The sequence below is a fragment of the Vulpes vulpes genome, chromosome 13, assembly GCF_048418805.1.
Source record: "Vulpes vulpes isolate BD-2025 chromosome 13, VulVul3, whole genome shotgun sequence".
NCBI lineage: Eukaryota > Metazoa > Chordata > Mammalia > Carnivora > Canidae > Vulpes > Vulpes vulpes.
Window position 1 is genome coordinate 75,094,292 of NC_132792.1, and position 22,809 is coordinate 75,117,100.

Genomic DNA, 22,809 nt, shown 5'->3' on the forward strand with positions numbered 1-22,809 from the left:
ATGATTATTTTCTACTTCGCTAGTCTTTAGATATATCAATAGTTCAATAATCGACTTTACAGCATTACATTTATTATTCTTAGCTAATCTCTAACGTGTGTTTTCACCAGCATGACTTTTTGCTACATCGTATAGCTATTTTCCTATTTATCTCTAAATATTTCATCCATCGTTTTCCTAAAATTCATATCACAGAGGTAGTGAATTCGTCATGGTTCCCGGTTTTCTTAATAACTAGTCAACTGGCACTCAGTCAACATTTTTGTTGAGCACTTTATCTATGAAGGGAAGCAAAAAGGAGATTGCCCTTGCCCTGCAGGAGCATCCAGTCTAGAGCAGATGATGAGTATGTCAACAGTGATTCGTCCTGGTGGGCCAGCTGCTGTGTGAGGTAGGCAAAGCTTCCAGGAACGCAGAACCCAGACTTGGGGCGGGAGGGGTTAACCTCATGAAAGGGAACTCACACAGATCCTCTGATGTAAAGCCTTCATTTCACAAGCACTCTTATCATTCACTATGACAACACAGTGTGCATGTTAGATTATCTTAGAAGGGACGCCATAGATATTCCAAGGCATTTTCTTCCCACATGCGCTTTTTGGGGAAAAATTTAACGTAGCCAAAAATATGTAGTCTGTTACCTCTGACAGAAAACTCAGGTCAGATTCCCTCAGTAATCTGCCACAGCTAATGAAACACTGACATAAAGAGAAACCAATTGGCCAGCGAAAACCAATAAATATAATAGACTGGAATTGGATAAGCATAGGACAAAATACCTGATGTGAACTGTACTGACCTCCGATTAATCACATGAGACAACTATAAAACCAGATGTTCAAATGACCAAAGGCACATATTTAGTCTGATTCATTGTAACTCTTAAAAACCATCCAAGGAGAAAGATCAGTCAGGATCTGGATATCCACATGCAGGCTCGGCCCATGACAACAATGTGCATTTTCATTCACAATGTGTATGATTATGAGTTCTTTACTCAAATTATATACCCTGATGTTTGTGCTTCCAGGGGAGGGTTCTTGTCAAACTCATCAGATTGTCCTTCCATGTTACCAAAAACTAAATTCAGCACCCACATCTCCTCAAAGAATTTCATTTTATTGCCTCTTTGATTTGTACAGCAGGTATATCTGTACCATTAGAGCGGCACACATCATACACCCCTCCCCACTCACTAAGACTCCACCGATTTACATAAATGTTTTTCCCTCTTCTCCAGAAGAATTGGTGCTTAGTAAAGACTTGTGTAAATATGTTAATGAACTTATTAAATAATACTGTTCTATAACAAGAGGGCTGGTTACACTGATATTAATCAAATTCCTTATTTGTGATATTATCATTTTCTTGCACTTACTGAGATTGATATTTTTAAAATAGCATTGTTTAAAAAGAAATCAGTGAGATAGCAAAACCAAATAGGTGGTAGCAAGAATTCAAAAGGGGTTGTGGTTCTTTGCAAGATCTTTCTCCTGTGCTTACTGATATTTCTTACATTGTGCCATATTTTCCCAGCTTTACTGGAGTACGATGTAATAAGTCCATATTTCAGGTTACTGAGTAGCTTTTCCTGGCCTGAGTAAATCAATGCTAAAGCACCTAACTTCTGTTCAGTGAGAAACCTGGCATTTGGGAGACTCATCCTCCATCTCTTTGCTAAATCACACCCAGCAAGGTTTCATTCTATATTTTTTCTTATTATCTAAGATATGTATTATTTTTATAAATGATATTGCAAAATGCCCTTTTAAGAGCTTTAGCACTGAGACATTTACATGAACAGAAATGCGAACGTATTTTTAGTATTAGACTAAAAGGTTTTTTTAATTTTTTGTCTTTTAAGGAGATTTCAAGATAGTGTGTTCTTCAAAATAGCAATGATCAAAAGAGAATACTTCTCCTGGTGTTTATGAGAAACTCGTTGTACCAGGTAGCAAATGTCAGAGTTTACTAGGACTGGTAAACATTGAAGTCTCAAAGAAATTTTCATCATTACTTGACATTGAAATCTGTTTTTATTGTATGATTTTAAATTAATTCATTCCATATTTTATTTGCTTTTGCCAAGTTTAAATATTGTGCAGCCTTAGATTTGTAATTTGTGAGCTTACATTTGATAATGGCACCTGTAATGAAGAAGTACTTAATTGCTATTTCTTTCTTGACATGAATGGCTTCATCTGAAGGGAAGATCAAGTTCAATAAGCTATAAAGTGGTTCTCAGAATGTATTTAAAGGATGGACCAGAACATTCACTTTTTTATGTTTCTTCCTATCATAAAATACTAAAATAGAGCAAATAAATATCTTGGAATAAAGTGGCAATGCTTCTCTTCCATGTGGATATATTTTGCCTTTGGGAATTAGGATTCTTCTGTGCATTTAATAGTGAATATCTAAGGTGATGCTTCTCAAAGTGTGATCCCCAAACCATCAGTGACTACATCATCTGGGAGCTTGCTAGAAATGTACATTCTCATGCCCCACTCCAGAAGTACTAAATCAGTAGCCTGTGCTTTAACAAGCCCTCCAAGTGATTCTGACACTGGCTGAAGTTTAAGAATCACTGCTCTGACACTTTGCTAATCAAAGTGTGGTCCATGGACCAGCAGGAGTACCTGGCCCCTTATTAGGAATGCAGGACATCAGGGTGTCAGAATCAGGGCCTGCATTTTAACAAGGTACCCAGGTGATCCTTACGCATACTTAACTCTGACAGCCATTGCTCTAAGGGTTGAAGCAAGAAACTTACCAGGGGGAGAGTAGCCTCTATTCAGGGGCATTTTGGAGGTTGTCAAATGGACCTAGATAAATGCTTTATGTTTGCATATTGCTTCTCAGTCCCCTCTGGAATAAAAAAGGAAGCAGAGATGTGTAAACCTCATGGCTGCAATGTTAAAAAATACAAAAATGTACACTGTGTCTACATTATGAGATGAAGAGCAGAACTATTATCTGGGTAGCAGAGCTGTTATCTGTGTAATAAATCACATGTGTGTATATGTATATGCACATGCACACATGCATCTACATACACGTATATGTATACATATCCCACAATGATCTAGAAATATTAGGTGAAAGCAGTTTTCGTGTCTAAATTTTTTTGAACATTCAATTTTCTAGCTCACGTTTCATGTACAAATAAATCTAAAGTATGTTTTGTGTCTTTTTTGTTTGTTTTGCATCCTTCTATCTTAAATTACTTTCTATCTTCAAATTTAATTTTCTATAGAAAATTTTTAGAAAAAGAAGATTTTTAGAAAAAGAAGAAAGTTACAAACTTTCAAGGCTGTCTCATCCTGATAGGGTAATTGGTAACAATATTGAGGAATCAGTAAGACAAAGCTGTCTGTAGAAGTGATGAAGTTTGCCACTTCCCAGGGATTTGGCCTTTTACACAGACCACAGGCAAATCTGGTGGCCTGGGGGGACAAGAATAGTTGATTGAGTAAAATCTTATTTGTAAAAATATTTTTAGCATGGAAACACATGAAAATTAAAGGATTTTAAAAAAAAATCCCTTGAAATCTTTGCACAACAAACAGCCCCGTATGTAAATAGGACTGTCACTCGGTGTTTGTCCACAACTAGAGCTCCAGATGAACCAGTGTAGTGCACAGTGACAGGAACAGCTGACTCATTAGCAGAGAGCAGTGAAAGGTAATTAACCCTGGGAAAAGTACAGCTGCCGTGCGGGCTGTTCCTTTCTGTAGGATCTGATTAGAAATTAGTGTTAAACCACTGATTCTTTTTTTTTTTTAAGACTTTCCCTCTCAGGTGTGTCCCTAGAAAAGGTTCTCAAATATATTTATATACAAAGGGGCTCAAATCTACAAAGCATTTTCTGATGACAGTAGACACCTGTTTTTCCTGTTGAGGGAGATTCTTTTGAATGAATACTACGTTTGACTATTCAAGAGTGGTGGTACCCCAACCCATACTCTAATAGTCAGTATGTAAATTACTTGAAAGGATTGTTTTATATAGTTAATAAGCTGTAGATAATTGCCATTTAATTAAGTTTTCTTTTTTTTTTTCTTTCCATTTTTCCTCCAATGATGCTTCTCATCAGTAGCAATGGAAATGCTCCAGTTCAAATCCAATGAATATTAGGGAAGGTAAGTAAAGACTATTTAAAAATAAACTTTACCCCCAAAGAGAAAAGATTCCTAACTTTTCAGCAGCCTTCAAAAACTTGAGAAGTTAAGGAACTTGGTTCTAGGGGACAACCAAAGATGTTCACTTTTGTTAATGTTGGTATTGTCGTGATAATTTGTGTTATATTCGTCCTTTTTTTTTTTTGTTTTTGAGGCATGCATACACTTGATTATCCTGATTGTGACTTCACATGGCTCATATGAAGAGCATTAATACTTTGTTAAAGTAACATAGTCAGAATTCATATATGTAGCTAAAGAATGTGCTAGACAGAATAATGTCCCCCTCCCCCCAAAGATGTGTGCATCCTAATTCCTGAACTTTGTGGATATGTTGTCTTACAAGGCAAAAGGAAGGTGATGAAATTAAGAATTTAGCGATGAGGAGGCTATGCCAAATTATCCAAGGAGGCCCAATGAATCATATGTTCCATAAGAGAAGGGTAGGAGAATGAGTCAGGGAGATACCACATGAGAAAAACTCAAGTCAACCCACCATTGCTGGCTTTGAAGATGGAGGCACAGAACCATGAGCCAAGGAATTCAGCCACCTCTAGAAACTGAAAACGGAACTGGCTCTCAGTTTACAGCCAGCAAGAAAGCAGGGACTTCAGTCCTGTAACAGCAAGGAACTGGAGTCTGCCAACAGCCCAAATGAGCAAGGAAATGAATTCTTTCTGCCTCTAGAAAGGAGTGCAGCCTGATTTGATTTTAGCCAAGTGAGGCCGTACCAGACTGAGGGCCTGCAGAGCCGTAAGAGAACATACTTGCGGTTTTTTAAGTCCATAAGTTTTTAGAAATTTGTTATAGCAGCAATAAAAAACTAATACAGTAGATGAGCCAACCGATAGATGGGAGATATTCTACAGCTGGTGATATAAATCCAGTGAAAAATTTCATGTGTGTGAACAAAGAAGGGAAAAATTTCTCAGGAGCCAAGACTGCTTGTCTTTAGGAATTGGAATATTGATTTTGTAGATCCTAATGCTGGTTACCACCCACTCTGAGAATTCCATCTTATGCTTTGCTACACCTCTCCCCACAGGAGAAAAAAAGAGAAGCAGTTCTCCACATGATGCTTTTGTTTGTATTTTTCAAGGTGCAAATGAGTACGTAGCTTTGTTGGAATGGTTAGTGAGTCTGTGTTTAGCTGAGCAAGGGTAAGAGGAATGGAATGTCAATGGATGGAAGGCAAGGTCCCTGCGCTAGGGAGAGGGCTGACTCGACAGTCCCAAAGTATGCTGAGCCTAGTACTTAAGAGCAGACGGTTATACGGAGCCTGGTTCTATCTCCTGCTACCTGTGTGAATACTGGGTAAGGTAATGGGTTCACTTCATTTCCTTTCTTCACATGTAAAATTGATAATACCTCCTCATAAGCACATCAAGATGGCTAAGGAAGAGTGTGTGTGAGTATTTCAACCAGAGTTCGGTAAAGGTGAGCTAAATATATTTAGAAAACACTGAATCACTTTACTGTTTTGATAAAACTAGTAGATTGCTTTTGTCTTCCCTCGTAGTGAGTTCCATCTTATCTTTAAAATAAAAGTCGTCAGTTTGGAGCATATGGATAAATCTCATTTAAAATAAAATGTTTGAGTGCATAATAGGACATTCTGGCACATTACAAATAAGAAAATGAATGATTAAGAACTAGGAACTGAAAATAGTTTAAATAAATTAGAGATCTTCTTAGATTGTTTTCTTGTTAAATTTGAAAGAAATAAGACTATATTCTAAATTTACCTTTGGCTTTTATTCTTATGAAAGGGCCAGTTTAAATCATAAACTATAATTTTTCATATAAATTATCTCAAGCATCTGAGAAGTATTTTTTTGGCTTACTTAATCCAATAATCGTGTATTGAGCACCTACTATAGCCACAGCATTATGTTGCAGTGAAAGGTCAACAAGACACAGCCTCTGACTTCCATGAGCCTACACTAGCACAGAGCAGATCAGATACACATGAGTGTGGTAATATCAGGCACAACACAGAAATCAAGATGAAGGTGCCATCAAAACCCAATTTGGGGGGATCCCTGGGTGGCTCAGCAGTTTAGCACCTGCCTTTGGACCAGGGTGTGATCCTGGAGTCCCGGCATCGGGTCCCATGTCGGGTTCCCTGCATGGAGCCTGCTTCTGCCTCTGCCTATGTCTCTGTCTCTGTCTCTTTCTCTCTCTCTGTCTCTTTTGAATAAATAAATAAAATCTTAAAAAAAAAAAAACCCAATTGGGATGCAGAATTCTGTGAGATGCTGTCACTTGATCTACTACATAAGTGACAAGTCATGTTTTTTGCAGAAAGATTTTACAGTTCTGACACCAAAGGGGAAAATTCCTTGGAAAGTTCCAAATAGATTCTAAACATTTAATTTTAGCTATTTAATGTTGACCATCTAGTCCCCTTTGACCCCTGTGTAACTATATAAAAATATGGCTGCAATACATAATTTAGCCAGGCCAAGTACATTCTCAAGTATTTGTACCTTTCCAATTGGCCTTTGGGGACATTTTATTTTTTTAGTCAAAGTTCTCTGAATCTCTCTAGGGATGTGTTCTTCAGGAAATATCATTTTCTAGAAGCCCATCCAGCACTACATTGAGAATAAAATCAGAAAATCATTCTGCAAAAATCCAGTGCCCTATTGGCCTCAACAATTGGGGGTCATGTCACTGTCACTTTCTTTTAAGTTTCAGTAGCTTCTCTCATTCCATATTTCATAGTCAGATAGTGAAGATAAGTGACTATTCTTTTAATTTAAATTTACAGAATATGGTAAAGATATTAATGAAAAATAGTTACTGTTGGGAAAAGCAGCAGACTTATGGGGAAAAATTTCTAAAGAATCTTTTCAAAATGGATCAGGAAAATTGAAAATGTCTAAGCATAAATATTGAGCATTCTGTGTAACAATCTATATAATAAAATAAGTAGAGGAAATTCTCTTTATATAATAAAAAGCCTCATTTCTGAATCAACAAGTGCTCTTTGAACTTTATTAAAAATGTTTTGACATTGTAAGGTTGTTTAGTATAGAGTTGCTCAATAGCACATTTAGTGTTGCAACACAAGCCTTGAAGTTAAGTGGTTAGTTTAATAAAACAGAGTTTCCATAGTTACCACAGGAGAACAGAGGATAACTTTTATTTCTTTGGCAGTCAGGAAGGGGCTTTAGAAAAAAGAGTAAGCAAACAGATCCAAGCAGGTTCATTATGTGGGGCTTCGCACCTGATTGGCTTTTTAAAGAGGAAACCCTTGATATTACAGGAAATTAAACTCTTCTTCCCACTAAAATGTGCAGCAGCACATTAAGAAATAATGAACACTCCCTTTCTCTGGGCATTTCAAACTAGATTTGGAGTCAGAGCAAAAGGTAGTTTAATAAGATATTCCCATGAGATGCATTTTTGAGGGTGGTGTTACCTTAATAAACTGTCCTAAACAAGTGGTTAAAAATGCCACTCTGGAAGACAGCAGTGCCTTGCTCTACACAACAGATTCACATGATCTTGGGGCTAAGATTTTGCTGAAAGGCCTGATGGAAAGGAAAGGGAAGTCCAGGCTAGTGAGGACGCCTCCTTCTGCCGTCCTCATTGTTTTCCCAGCGTTGTGTTGAAACGTGCTCTCCTGGAGTGCTAATGGAGGTCACTTTCAGCCTTGTCCTCTGCTGTGTCGCCCAAGGAGTTCTTCACAGTTGACTGTTGAGAAACAAAATGATGTGGTTTCGAGTATCTCACCTTCAGCTCTGGAGCCTTTAAAGCAGCAGTGATTAACAGGACTTTTACAAAGTTTCTATGTAGTTACAAGGACAGTTTCAATCTTCTGTCATTTTTTTGCATTAGCTATGATTATGCTTTTACCACAAAAATGCATTTGTTTTAAAGGTAACAATACCGACTAGGAGAATAGCTTATGTTTCATCTATATTTATCAGCACTCACTGTACATTTGTGTCTTCATTACCAGGAAATATTAAGGGACATTGTGCCATCTATTCCTGTTTACAGTTTATTATGCAGAGATAGGAAACACTTAGCATGTAAAATGAATGTAGAAATTATTCCTGGATAGAAACACGGACATTTCCCACTCGTTGGCTCTTTCTCCTCCATCACCGGATCAGAGTGTAATTGTCAGTAATCAGGCCTGCTTGCTGCTGATAAAACCACTCTGAATGCTAGCAGCCTTCTTTGTGTGATGACTCAATTATTCCAGAAGTGCCTCATCAAATCTGCCCCATCAGCTGGGCTAATAAATAAGGAGAAGAAACTGGCCCCCCAAAGCAAATTATAAATCCATTTGCATTAACCATTTCGCTGGTCCATGATCTAGGCAGAAATAAGCATGGCAGATTGTGTTAAGCTTATTTGAATATGTTTATAATGTTTACAGCATGCAACTTTTTTTTTCCCCACAAGGTGTTGGAATTATCAGTCATGAATGGCATCTAAATGCAGTTATGTTAATTGCAGCAAGGCTTTAAGTATCTTTGAAGGCTATTTTGTTACTTAAATCAGGTGAAAGTTAAATCCTCTTGCAGGGAGAAATATGGGTGTTGCACAAGTTTTTGGCATTGCTTTCCAGTTTAAGGAGAAGAAGCCTCTGTTTACTTTTTGCAGGTACTGGAAGGACAAATACAAATACTACAATGACTGCTGGTACAAGTACAATTACTTCATATCCATCACACTGGAAAACAGAAGTTATTTTGATGCTCTGTATGACTTCAGCAATTTGCAAAGCAAAAATTGCATTTTCTGGGTGGAGATCAGAGTTGCCATAGCACTCCTTGTACTTAAAATTCCTTGAAAGATTCTAGAGGGCAGAGATTTCAAAAAGCCAGCAAACCAGTAAAAATCAATTTAAATCCATTCATGGAAATTTTGTACATTGACAAATCTTATTTTTATTCTTTTAAAACGACAAACTCTACTGAACACCAAGAAGGCTTTTTTTTTTTTTTTTAATTTTTATGATAGTCACACAGAGAGAGAGAGAGAGAGAGGCAGAGACACAGGCAGAGGGAGAAGCAGGCTCCATGCACCGGGAGCCCGACGTGGGACTCGATCCCAGGTCTCCAGGATCGCGCCCTGGGCCAAAGGCAGGAGCTAAACCACTGCACCACCCAAGGTTCCCAAAGGCTTTTTATTATATTTGGACTTCAGTCATCAGTCAGGGAAGCAAAAAATGTTCAAAATGGATCATGAAAGGCAATTTGGTTGCTAATATCAAAGAATTAGTCTCGTTGAATATGTGATGATTTAAAATCTAGACACTCTCCCTAAAAGTAAGCAATACCATTGACCCACTTTGCAATGGGAGCTGGTTTTCCTGCAGAGTAGTTGCAGTTTTGCCAAAGCTCTTTTTTCTACCACTGCTGTGATCGGGAGTACCATCGGGGACTGATAAGTAAAAGTAAGGCTGGTGGCCAATGAACAGTGTTTTGGTTTGTCTGAAACAACTTAAACGAAACTCACTACTTCTCTTCATTTGCTCCAGCCAATGAAGCATTCCCCCTAATAATCAACCTGGAGAGTTAAGCAGAAGAAAGTCCTCTTTGACGGTGTAAATATACAGTGGAAATAGGCTGACATAATTTTTATGCATCTATTTCTAGATATACAATCTCTATGATGAAAAAAACCAATTCTTTAGCTCATTGATCAGAAATCCCAAAATAAGGGGTTTAGAGTTTCATTAGATATTTAATGGAGCTCCCTGGCAAATGGTAAGACAAAGAATTTGATTGTCCAGGTCAAGATATCATTAAAGTTTCTACAAAATTTGACTCCAAGTCGAATTATCATGCTGATTCATATAAAAATAAACCTGAAAACCCTGGACTGTAAAAGGACTTGCCTTAGCATACCAATAAATAAATAAAAATAAATAAATAAATATATAAATAAATAAACTGAGCGAGATAAACACCCTTTCTCATCATTCCACCTAATGAACAATTGTTGAAGACTTTAACCTTTGAAAGTGATCAGAAGATTAAGACTGTTAGAAGTTGTGGGGATACAGTCTCAAAGGATAGCAGTGCTAAGGTACATACGCTGGCATTCTTCTGTTTGCATTTTTTACTCCTTAAGAAAAGAAGTCTGAGAGTGGTCTCTGCAGTTTGTGTTAACATTCCAAACTTCTGAGAGGACCCTGCCTTGCATTTCCATCCTGACTGATATACAACAGTCTGGTTCCACTGGTGAGAAATTCCAAACAAGAAATTGGTGGTCATGGTGAGCTCCTATCAGTTACTAGTTACAGGGCTCCAAGTGTGACATGCCTTTCATATTAAATTTATTGGCCCCATAATCAAATTTTTCACTTCGAGTGTAGTTTGGAGAATTTTTTTTTTTTTTTACTGTTGCATTTTTTTGGAACCATAAGTAAATCTGTGGTTTTCTGCTTAAGGATAAAACCGACATACATATCATATCACTTTAGGTCATTCACTCACCCAGCCCCCGACCACTACTGAAATATAATCTGATATACCATTTTAAAAAATAACACAGCACATTCATTCTATTGTATCAATGGTTGAAGGAACTGTCTTTTTCAGAAGCAAGTACTCACCCATGAAGCAGCTGTAAAGAACTGAGAGGCCCTAATTATTGGCACATAGTAAAGCAGACAAATGAAGTACTTTGTGATGACTCCATTTAACAAGTAAAGCCATGTCTTAATTAGAGAGCACATTTAAGGACTGTGTAGCCCATTAGGCTAGTAACACTTTGGTGGTTGTCATATAGTTTTATCTTTTAAGATTGGCATTTCTTAAAAATATGAGCTTTAATGGAAAAGTGTTCATCCTGGTAGGGGGATAGAGCTAACTGTCTTGCCAGTGTGGGAACTTGGTCAAGATTCCAAGTCTTAAGTTAACTGCTCCAGAATGTCTATTTTCTATGAATATATGAGTAAGTCCTGAAATTTTACGAAATGGTTTAAGATCAGTGAAAAGAGACCGAAGTATGGCAATCAATAACAGTGGGTTTTTAAAGGTGTCCCCTCGCTGTGATAAGAGGACATGTGTAAGGGATGCAGGGAACTGATTTCAGCAGAAGATTCCTTTTGGTACCAGCCAAGAGTGTGTTTCCAAAAAGCAGGGGTGGGGTGGGGTGGCGGGGAGTTATTAATGATAGGTACATGGGGTGGAGAACCTCTGAAGAGCTCGAATTTCCCATTTGTATTTTGGTGTACTTGGACTTCTTAGGCCCTTTTGTGTCAAATCATATTTCTAAACTTATATTTTGTTGGCGCCCTCTGTGCACTTCTCCAAGTCGATCTCAGCTGTGCTGCCTTCACTCCACTCCCCAGGGAGAGGAGAGACAGCAGATGGGGTTAGGGCAGAGGGCTGATGCATCTGACAGCAAACGGCCGGGTTGTTGAGTGGAAGCTGCGAGCGTCAGGAAGCTCCTTTTCCCCTGAGAACCAACTAACCACCGAAGAAAGTTGAAAATGAGCCCTTTGAGAAACGCTATTAAAAGTAGTAAAAAATTGCAATTGTGCAGATGATGTGCTGCTGTGTGCTTATTCGGATGCTAATGAGTTTGACATTAGGGAACTCAGAGGGTTTACAGCTACTCCCTTATGTGATTCAGTTCTTTATTGGCAATCTTTGAGAAAATAAATGGAAAATGTATTGCTAATAAATACATAACACGATAGGGTATTAGACAAAAAGCCATTACTTTCAGGATTTAGAAAGAGCTTTGCTCACCAGTGTGACTGTTTTCCAGGATCTTTTGTTTTAGGTTAGAGTATGGCAAACAAAAGGGAATAGGCAGGTGGAAAGCTTCGAGACTCTTTCTGAACTGAGAGTGAAGTAGAATAAGCCAAACGCATTTGTAGAGAAAGCCGTTTTTTTTCCCTCCCAGTTGCAATCAAACATAAACCAAGAATTCCCAAGCTCCTGTGCCACTTTTCAATTCTTACATCATGTTCAATAATCTGCTCTATCACTTGAGAGAGTTTTATACCTATTTTTCCCTAGGAACTACAGTTGACTTGAAGAAGCATCTGCTTAATGTCTGGTCAAAGCTTACCAGTGATACAGAAATCTATGGTTAAAAAGCCAAGCACTTCAGTCTACTGCAAAGGGTAAAATACAGGAAGATAGAAATCTTCTGCAAGGAAGGTTGGTGGCTTGTATTTTAAAGTACCAGAACTGCCAGATGTAAACACTTTAGACGTGCATCGCTGTATGTGCTATTTGCATGAATAGCCCCTCCCTAGGATGCTGAGCATACTACACCGAATTTCAAAGTTTTCTCTCAAAGGCCAAATGGCCTGAAGACAGATTCTGTTCCCATCCCTGGGACAAAATAGAGGTGAAGCAGCTCTGCGTGTTATGTCTGAATGCAAAGGAAAACAAAGGCAAATTGTTTCTATGGAAGACAGGTTAAAACACTGGCAAAAAAAACAAAACAAAACAAAACAAAAAAAACGTTAGCAACATTTTATGACCATCTCATTAAAAAGAACTCTAAACAACGAAAGGATGAATTTTGAGTCTGTCTCTTGTGATTTCTTGAGTATAGCACTTTCCAAATCTTTTCTGAACTTTTTCTTTTGGTGGTTACAAGTGAAAACACTAGTGATAACAGACTACCTCTTATCCAGTTTATCTACCAAATCAAAGACATAATATATACAGTTCAGTAATTAAGACAAAAATGAACTTAGCTACCTTTAAAAATGTCTTTTTCTGATTGATATTGTAGAATAAAATTTTTTGTTCTGTCTCTGGTAGAGCCCAACCAGATTACAGGTAAAAGTGTCAATGCGTTGTTGTTCACTACTGCTTTTCTGTTTACTGTGGCCGACCTGACACACCTTCCTTCTTTTATTTTTGATCTTAATAGAATGAATTTAAGGATTTCTCACTGAAGTGGACAAAGAAATTTAGTCACTTTGACAGAGCAGGGCAAACCAAGTTGGCAGACAAGCTACCTGGAGAAAAAGAGAGGTAATGCAACATTTTTTTATTAAAAAATATATTGAGGGACGCCTGGGTGGCTTGGTGGTTGAGCTTCTGCCTTTGGCTGGGGACGTGATTTCCGGATCCAGGATCGAGTCCCACATCGGGCTCCCTGTGGGGAGCCTGCTTCTCCCTCTGCCTGTGTCTCTTATGAATAAATAAAATCTTTAAAAATATATATATATATATATTGAAATAAAACGCATCCAATCAAAGCATTTACATAAAAGTTCTCCTTTATAAAGGGCACTTTGTGAGTTCGCTTTGAAAGAAATTTGTTGTTGGTACTCAGTTTAGAGTTGGGATTTTTGTCAGAAGCATGATCGCTTTAATATTTAAAAATATCAAACAGGCAGAGTCCTCTGAGTCTACAAACCCTTTTGCGTATTGATTGGTTTATGTTATTTGTTCATACATGTTTACTCTTAAAGAAAAGTTCAGCATGAAAATCATCTTAAAAATCTATTTGTATTAGAGATTAGTTTACTTAAGGATTAAGAATAAATGAGTGGGGGCGCCTGGGTGATTCAGTTGGTTAAGCATCTGCCTTCTGCTCAGGTCATGATCCCAGGGTCCTGGGATCGAACCCTGCATCGGGCTCTCTGTTCAGTGAGGAGCCTACTTCTCCCTCTCCCTCTGCTGCTCCCAAATAAATAAATAAATAAATAAAATCTTTGAGAAAAAGAATAAACAAGTGAAATATTTTAATTTTTTAAAAAATTTTTATTTATTTATGATAGTCACAGAGAGAGAGAGAGAGAGAGAGGCAGAGAGACATAGGCAGAGGGAGAAGCAGGCTCCATGCACCGGGAGCCTGATGTGGGATTCGATCCCGGGTCTCCAGGATCGCGCCCTGGGCCAAAGGCAAGCGCCAAACCACTGCGCCACCCAGGGATCCCACAAGTGAAATATTTTAAATGCATATTTTTTAAAAGCACTGTAGATGACTTTCAAAGTTAATTCTTACAAACACTGGAAAGTAAGAAATTGAGTTGTCCTTGGGAAAAACCTATTTAAAATAATTTATCCCTAAATGAAGGAGCTTGTCTTCCAATAATTATATATTTTATACACAAGCATCTCAATATAAGGGCAAGAAAAAAAATTTAAGGCCCTTTTAGGGTATTACTTACTCTGACTTATCTTTAAACAGAGCATATTTAAGAAATACAAAAAAAAGAACTCTCCTAAAACATAAAGCTGGCGATTGCCCCCTCATGTCACAAAGCTGTGACTCAGAGGCCGTGGTACAGCGACTAATAGAAATCCTTGGCACACGTTGTCTACCTAAGGGAATAATAGAACTATTTGCTGGAGTCGTTTGGCAAAAGGATACAAACATATGGCTTTGGTTTATATTCAGCTTTGCCAGTTGTGCGAAGTTGCAGGATGAAGTCTACAATAGCTGTGACAACTCAGAAATGAAAAATGAGATTCAAAGTAGACGAACTTCCTAATAAAGCTGACCAAGCTGGTCTCAGGTCTAAGATTTCTTTTATCGCAGTGCACTTCCCAGTGACTCTGGAAATCCCTGTAAAACTCACCTCCTCTATGGGGAATCAGCATGCAGTTGACTCTCAGAAAGAACCGTTTCTTGATCTGAAGGCAAACTGTGTCTGCTTCTTCCTTCGGAGTGGTGTTGGTTGGGGTGGGAAAGACTACGGCTGGCAAGAGAGGTATCCTAAATCTAAAGGGGACACATAATTCAATTTTTTAGCTTTCTGTACAGAATCAAAGATAGTTTAGTAAGAGACATATAGGCAGGGATGGAGAGTTAGAACCAGGGATGATGTGCCCTAATGAAGGATTCAGTAGTTCTTCATTTTTTCTAGAATAACGGGTTTAGAGAAGGTTGAGAAAATTAGTATGACATCTTGAATGGTGTAAAAAACTGCATTTATTAGCTTACATTTTTAAAAAATTATGTTTTGGATTATTCTTTCTGAGTAATTAAGAAACATGAAAAGGGGCAGCCCCGATGGCCCAGCGGTTTGGCGCCGCCTTCAGCCCCGGGGGGTGATCCTGGAGACCTGAGATTGAGTCCTACATCGGGCTCCCTGCATGGAGCCTGCTTCTCCCTCTGCCTGTGTCTTTGCTTCTCTCTCTCTCTCTCTCTCTCTCTCTCTCTCTGTCATGATTAAATAAATAAAATCTTTAAAAAAAAGAAAAGAAACATGAAAAGAAAATCATAAGAGTAAAAAGAGGGTCAGAACAGACAAAACAAATACTTGGACATCCCATCTCAATATTCTTCAAACAAGTAAACTATTCTTTCAGTGTCACAACTCATAGTCCCCATCCTTTCCCTGTATAACAACAGGGAGACAGCTTTTGCTGCCATTTTGGGCTGATCCAAACCTGTGTTTAAAAGAAAATGATGCCAGAATCAGCAAAGAAAGGGCATTCAGTGTAAGGTTCTTTGTTCTTCAATCTGGCCAAATTTCATTCTAAGATACTGGCATCCTCCAGTTGTTTCATTTTCTGGGTTTAGCCTTTTCCAACTTCCTGAGTTTCTCTTTGTTATTTTTTTTAAAAAAATTGATTTTTGTAAAGGAAGCATCCACTGAGGATAAAAGGCTCCTCATGGAGAGGACCCCAGGACCTCTTCTCAGCAGCCACAGAGCTTCCTCTCTTCATTGCCACGTGTTCCCTGGGATTGAAATGACATCTAACAAGAGTCATGTGGCACAGTCTACAAAAATGCATTGCCAGTCCAGAGCTCTGAGGAAGGGAACACAATGAAATCTTGTTATAAGTGGAAATTGTTGCAAGTTGAGTGTATGTGAAGGACTTCTCAGATTAAAGGTAGCTACCATCATGAGATTATGTGTAAATTGACAGTATTAAGATTAATTGTATCAGGATTTTGAGACAGTGTACTCAAAACTTTATGATCATTATGGCTTTTTATATTAATATTAAGAAATTCAAGACTGCTTATAAATATATCCATATATATTTAGGACTTACATCAGTGTCTACAGTTCTTTTGAAAAGAAAAATAAAAATTCAACATCACCAAGAGAATTTTTTTAAACCGGTTTTTAAGAAATGATTAAATATTTACTTGAAGACTTTTTTATTTTTTACCGTTCGGTTAGAATAGGATTTTGAGTGAAAAATAGGATCAAAAGGAACTAAATGTTCTCACCTACCAGTAATTTACTTGTGTGAATAAAAGCAAAATTGAGTTTATGAATTCCGTGTTCTGCTCCTTGAGGTTCTCCTTCCCACAAACCGGCAATTTCAGAACTTCGTTTTCACCCCAGGAGAGCTCCAGATCTGTGTGTTGGGGTTAGACAGGAGATCTGCTGATTGCCCTTTGTGTAAGTGCCAGAAAGAAAAGATGGTCAAGTAAAAGTAACTAGGAATTTATGATGTGCGCCTGTATATAGATATGAAGGTACCTAAGGATGTTAAGTAAGAGGTTTCCAAATTCAACTAAGTAGTTAAATTTTATTTTATGGTTATTTTTCTTCTTCATTGCCTATCTACTTATTTCAATTGTTGGTTCTTGCATGTCCTTCCTGCAAGTTTTGCTTATTTGCCTTCTTTAGCTCATAAATTTCATTCCCTCTTGCCATTTCTCTTGATTAACTCCTCTTCCCAGAGAACTAGAGAATGAAGTCTTTAAAAAAATTGTTCATGGCTTTATTATGAATACCAAGTAAGAACCACTCTTTTCTCCCTTTTGTATAAATATTATACATATAATTTTCTTACTTGTAGGTTAGATGACTTTTCTTAAAGTAGTTTCAGATCAGGAAAAATAAACAGCAACGCCTACCTTTAATATTCTATCTCTATTAGGAAGTAGATTATCAGAACTATGAGGAATCCATTACAGGAATCTCAGAAAATATCTTGTCTTGTTCCCATTTGTAAACAATGAAATGAGGTAGGTAGACGAAGTTTCTAAGAAACCTCAAGAAAGACAGCTTTTTTTTTTTTTTTAAATCAAACCTGTTTTGAGAAAGGAAATGATTTATTCAGTTTTGCCAAATTCATTGGAGACGTGTCAATAGCATTTAGGACTTAAGCAGTAAAAATGATCAAATCTTCTCTTCCAACAGAAAAAAAATGAGAAGTGTAGTTTCTCAGATTGTAGCACGTTAGTTAGGTCACTCTCCTGAATTATGGCATAATGGTGGACCTTCTCTATAGCTCTGGGAGAAGTTGAAAGGATGAGAAATCCACGCCCACCCCCACACTGGCACACTTCCCCAAGGTGTGAACACATGCACTGAGATAGAAATCTCTTTCCATCTTTAGTGAACCATTCCCAGAATGCCATACCCACTGAATATGAAGTTAGATTTTACAAAAATTAATTCTGCTTAATAGGAGTTTATTGAAATCCTAATGAGAGTAGCCCATATAAAGAATACTTAGAAATTTCTACTTCTATATATATGGTTTTAGAAAACAAAGACTTATCTTCAGATTGAGAACTGTCAGGAGAGTGAGCCATCTCATAAACATTAAAAACTTCCACCCCTAAAAAGAAAGCACATTGCTTTAGGTTTCTGATGTTCTTATTCCTCGTTGAGCTCTCAGACGTGAGTAGACACTGAACTTAGTAACTTTTATTGTTCTTTGGTTGTGGAGCAGAGAAAGAAGGTGAAATCGATGGAATATATATTGTGGCCATGAACTATCTCACTTCTACAACTTGGCACACAAGTTAAACTTGAAAACTTAGCATTATGAATGAGTTCCCAGTCTCTAAAGTGTTTGCATAGTATATAATATGTGCTACACCATCAAGAAGACAATAGCACCACAAAATACAATTATGAGGCTAGCTAGCATTCCGAGCATAATCAAGCAGAGGTCCATGAATATTTATGCATTCCTTCCAGTGACTTTAATGGGGAGGCGGCTGCATGGGGTGGTTGCAGACCAGTCGGGTCCAAGGGGATAGCTGAATCGCAAAATGGAATTAATCTTAAATCCGTTATAAAGAAAGTTACACTTAAGTAGGTTTCTGAAACTTTTATAGGAACTTTTTGGCACTGTTTGCAACGTGTATTTCAGTTTTGGTAAAGAAACTCATGGAGTTCAATCTTCACTTGACTTTCGGGAGAGATTTTTCAGAGTGGTTGGGTAGAGCTCAGCACCCGTGTGGCAGGATGAATTAGAGTTGTATTGAGTTGCTAGTCACCCACAGGAGTAGCCTCCTCAGCAGTGGTTCGTGGTTTTCATGATTTTAACCCTCCTGCTACTGATCTCTCATCATCAACTTACTCATTTAGTACATGGAGGGGAGTTTGCATGAGTTGAGCCACTTTATATGCAACAGAGATACTCATGGGGGAGGAGGATTTCACAACGCAGTGCTCACTATCCTGAGTAAACCAAGCCATTTTAATCCTAGGCAGTGTCACATCTGTCATAAATTTGTGTGGTTTTAAAAGAAGGAAAATCCACAGGAAAAAAAAATCACCTCTGTTTTGTTATTGTTTTCTCTTATTATGTAGTTTTAAAATATTCATAGCGATGGACCATTTTATTTAGACTAAAGCAACTGCTGCTTAGCAAAAGCAGTGAATACTTTTTGTTTGCTAATTTAAAAAAACAGTTCAATGATTGGTGTGGTGTTTATTATGAAATGATGACAAAGAGTACTGGTGGTTTTAATAGTTTTAGCTTACGAGAGCTGTCGTTAATTTTGTCTGTAGTGTTGCAGGTGAAAAAATGCACAATGGATAAATAGTCTATATTGGTTTAACTGAACATAATATATAGTGTGTTCTGGAGTTGTTTGTCTCAATAGACTATAGTAATCAAAAGTAATGAACCTATTATGTGCAGGACCTTGGAGAGCGTCGAATGGCAGTAAAAGTGTGGCACATAAAAGGTTTATTAAAGGAAATTAAAGTCCATCATTGCCACACCTGCTCCCCTATTATAAGTCTATGGCAGGTCAGTGCCTTCAATCACAACTCAGCCTTAGAGAGCAGAGATGCGCCTCCCATTACCATTGCAGTCATACATACCGCATCCGCGCTAGCATCAGGACTTAAGGATGGGTGCCACAGACGGCACCTTCTGCCTGCCTCTCGTTTTCAACAAGCAAAACAACTTCTCTGCGTTTAAGAATTCCTTCTGAAAATGTGCAAAGGTGTATTAAACTAGAGACTATTGGAGGATTCTAGTTAAACCAATGGGAGTAGTCATATCTGACTATCTTCAGAGAAACAGAAACAGCAGGCTTTTAAATTCTTTCCATTCCTTTTGTAGTTTGATTACATTTAAAATATTTCATAATGATGTTTTAGGGACTTAGGTGCTGACACATATAGCACTCAAATTTCACTTTCTTTATAGATTTGCACTACTATGACCAATATCTATTCTGGAATTCTGGGAGTAAATGTATGTCATTTGATGATCCACATCTCCAGTGGTATTTTGAAATGGGAGTATTTCAGGGATTTGTCTTCATGTTGCTTTTTTACACAGGGGACTCTTTTTCCTGAATTAGAAACAGATATATATCGGAGAAGGTCTAGAAATGCAAAGGAATCAGGTTTTAGTAAATTAGTCTGAAATCTTTTGGTTTGGCATTTGAAGTTTTATCTCCTTTACAACCATTGTTAATCAGACAATCCTCTTTTTCTATCTTTGTGATGCCAGCAGTGTTTGAATGACTAGCAAACACTTATGGACAAGGACATCTGCCCTCTTGTCACTGTCCCCTCCGGTTTCAGCATCTATAAAAGTATTTCCAAAACTCATGGACTGTAAGGACAGTCATAGCTACATACCTGCCGAGGCAGGGTGCTACTCAAGAGCACGGAAGGCTACTCTGTTTTTCATAATGACTTTCAGAACTTGCGAGACTTTCAGAACTTGTTTTCGTCTTTTGGTCAATGTCAAACGAATGACCTCAGGACTTTGTGTTCATGTTACAGATGGATGCAGAGGCTGAAGATAAAACGCTGCGTACCCGCTCTAAAGGAACCAAGGGTGAGTTAGCAAGCAGGTTCCATGACACTGTGCCCACCACACCATGAAATATGGGAGTTCCAATGCTTAGTCCCTAATGTGTAGTCAGAATGATTGTAACTTCCTCAGGGATCTTTTTTTTTTTTTTTTTTTTTTTTAAATCAAGCTAGGACGTTGGATCATGGCATTGAGAAGTAAAATATTATGAACCAGGAGCTAAAGGATCCAGAAAAGTACCAATGATATGTGATAATAGATTTTTACAAAATGCAATCATGAGTAGATTAAATATCACGCAAAACAACATAAGGGCAGCAAGGGAAGACTGCTTCACGGAAACCTCCAAATTATTAAAGTGACCTTTAATGGCCAAGGGAAAAGACAGAGTTGTTAGTTTACTGCCAAAGCAGGTTTTGATTTTTATGTTATCTGGTTTTAGTGGCTCCCAATCTAAACTTAGTTCAAGTAAAATGATGATGTTTGTTTTTTGCCTGTCCCTGCTGGGAATTTCCGGCAGCTCTGCAAAGTAATATTTGAAAGGTTTAACTTGCCGGTTATCCTTCTCTTTTTGTAACCAACAGATGGTAATGTAATATTGAAATATAAACAGGCCCTTGATGATCTAAACATCTGGAAAACAAGATTGACTGGCAATAATACCCCTTAAGGAGAATAACTTTTATTATAATTAGCTATATTTTTGTGACCCTTAGTTCTAAATGGAAAACTGTAGTTTCACCATAGCTTCTGAAAACACTCTGGATAGTTGTTCCCCGCCCGACTCTTCTCCCAGTTAGCCGTGTAAGGAAGACCTGAGACAAGAAGCAATCGTGCAATTGTTTGGAAGGATTTTTGAGATTTGCCTTTGGAAGTGGCTAATCAAATGAAATCCTTTCCTTAGCTATGTTTCTGTCTGAGGTCAAGGAAATAACACCTGTCTGAGTAAAGTTCAGAATCCCAAAACTTTTAATAAATTCCAGGATGATTTTTTTTCACTTAAGATGTAACCATGGTTATCACTAGTTATGATATCTAAAATGCAGAATAATGCTGTACAAAATGTGGAATTTTCTCTACCCAACAGAAGTTTTACATGATATTACAATTTTGCTTCAAGCTACATCATATATCCTAATATTTGAAATGCAGTAGTTCTAAGCATTAAATTTTTATGCAGCCAACTTCTCAATAGAATACAAGTTTAAGAAAAAAAATGATTTGTATTGTTATTTAGGACAAGCTCACATCTGCCATAAATACCAGCATTCTAGGGACTATATTTGGATTATATGAATCCCTTGTTTTGACTTCTAAAAGCACACTATTCTAGCACACTTTAAAAATGTAGGTCTTTTAATTTGCAATTCTTTTTGTACTTTGAATTCTTTTGGCACATAATATACACCCTTAAATAGAGCCAAAATGTTCTTCTAGAAATGAAACAACTGTTTCTCGTGCGGCATGAGTAATCTTTAAAACCACCTGTTGTCTTTCTCAATATGCTGCTTGTCCTTGTGTAGGCAGGTATTTATAAACATGAACTTCTTTAATTCCCATCAGTTGTCAGGAAAAAAAATCAAAGCTCTTTTTTCTACAAGATTCTTATTTTTAAAACAATGTTGATATTAACATAGTTAAAGCCTATCTTCCTCTTTCTATACATATGAAACTTACGGAGCATAACTAATCTTGGGACACATTCACTTAGTAAAAAATTTCCCAGTTTTGTATAAATACTTGTTTAATGCCAATAAAAATGTAAGTTTAGAATTCTTTTGGAAAATTTTCTATGAACAATAAAATTGACTTAAAATATAATTCAAGACCTTTGTGTTCTCATAAGTTTTTAATGAGTCTTTAGAGACAGGTATTTAGAAAATCCAATCCACAACTGCAAGGTCCCAGGGTCACCTAAGGCACTAAAACCAGCATCATCTATTCTGGGCTATATTCATCTCTCCACTGGTATCCACTCCAAAGTACCCGAACCAGAAATGATCAATTCACCCAGGGGGAAGTTAAGTCGGGTTCGTATGAACCACTTATTGGTCATTATCTCTAGGTGGGTGAAAAGTCATACAGTTTTCAAATTTATAAACTGATTTTTTTCTCCTTTCTTTTTGTCAACAGTGCCAATAGATTCTCTAATTCAAGAGCTCAGGTAAGATTTGCCCCACATTACTTTTTCTAGCATCGATCAGCTTTGATTATTAGAATGTTTTTACTTTTCAAGCTTGAGGATTCCTGTGGTAGTCGGAGGAATAGGCCAACAGGTTTATTTGCCTATACCCAAAGGAGAAAAGAAAGGGAAAAGCCATCCATAATTGATTCAAAAAATTGGGGCTTCCATTTTGATAACAAAACACAACATTTTGCCATAATGCAGTTTCCCACTTCTCTCTGTGGAGTGCTTGCTGCTTGTGTGTCCACAACTTGCATGTGGTTGATTTGTGCCCAGGTGATGAGGGAAGAATTGAGCTGTCATCTGTGAGCCTAAAAGATGACCCAAGTCCTAAGTTCCCCACTTTTTGTTTTAAATAATTAGATAATTCTATCATAAATTTTTAAATATAAGCATTGGGAAATAATAGGTTTGTGAGTGTGTCTGTTCATTTCCACCCTAGATACTGTGAAAGCACCTCAGACAATGTTATGGAAATTCCATCCTAATACGTTTTGCAGAATAAACT

The 22,809-nt window shown here is 37.5% G+C and overlaps 1 protein-coding gene across 7 annotated transcripts in view; it reads left to right on the forward strand.

The window, feature by feature from the left end:
- ST18 (ST18 C2H2C-type zinc finger transcription factor) overlaps positions 1-22,809 on the forward strand; it is a 290,499-nt gene that overhangs the window by 162,605 nt on the left and 105,085 nt on the right. For 2 of the 7 annotated variants that reach the window (XM_072734747.1, XM_026011335.2), the window contains exons 2-4: positions 4,100-4,142; positions 20,086-20,140; positions 22,250-22,280. In XM_072734747.1, the coding sequence (XP_072590848.1) occupies positions 20,086-20,140; positions 22,250-22,280 (86 nt within the window). In that variant the 5' untranslated portion in view covers positions 4,100-4,142. Of the gene's footprint in view, positions 1-4,094; positions 4,143-12,181; positions 12,326-13,052; positions 13,157-20,085; positions 20,141-22,249; positions 22,281-22,809 lie in introns of those variants that run through there. The other 5 variants (XM_072734749.1, XM_072734750.1, XM_026011271.2 and 2 more) reach the window with 4 other exon arrangements.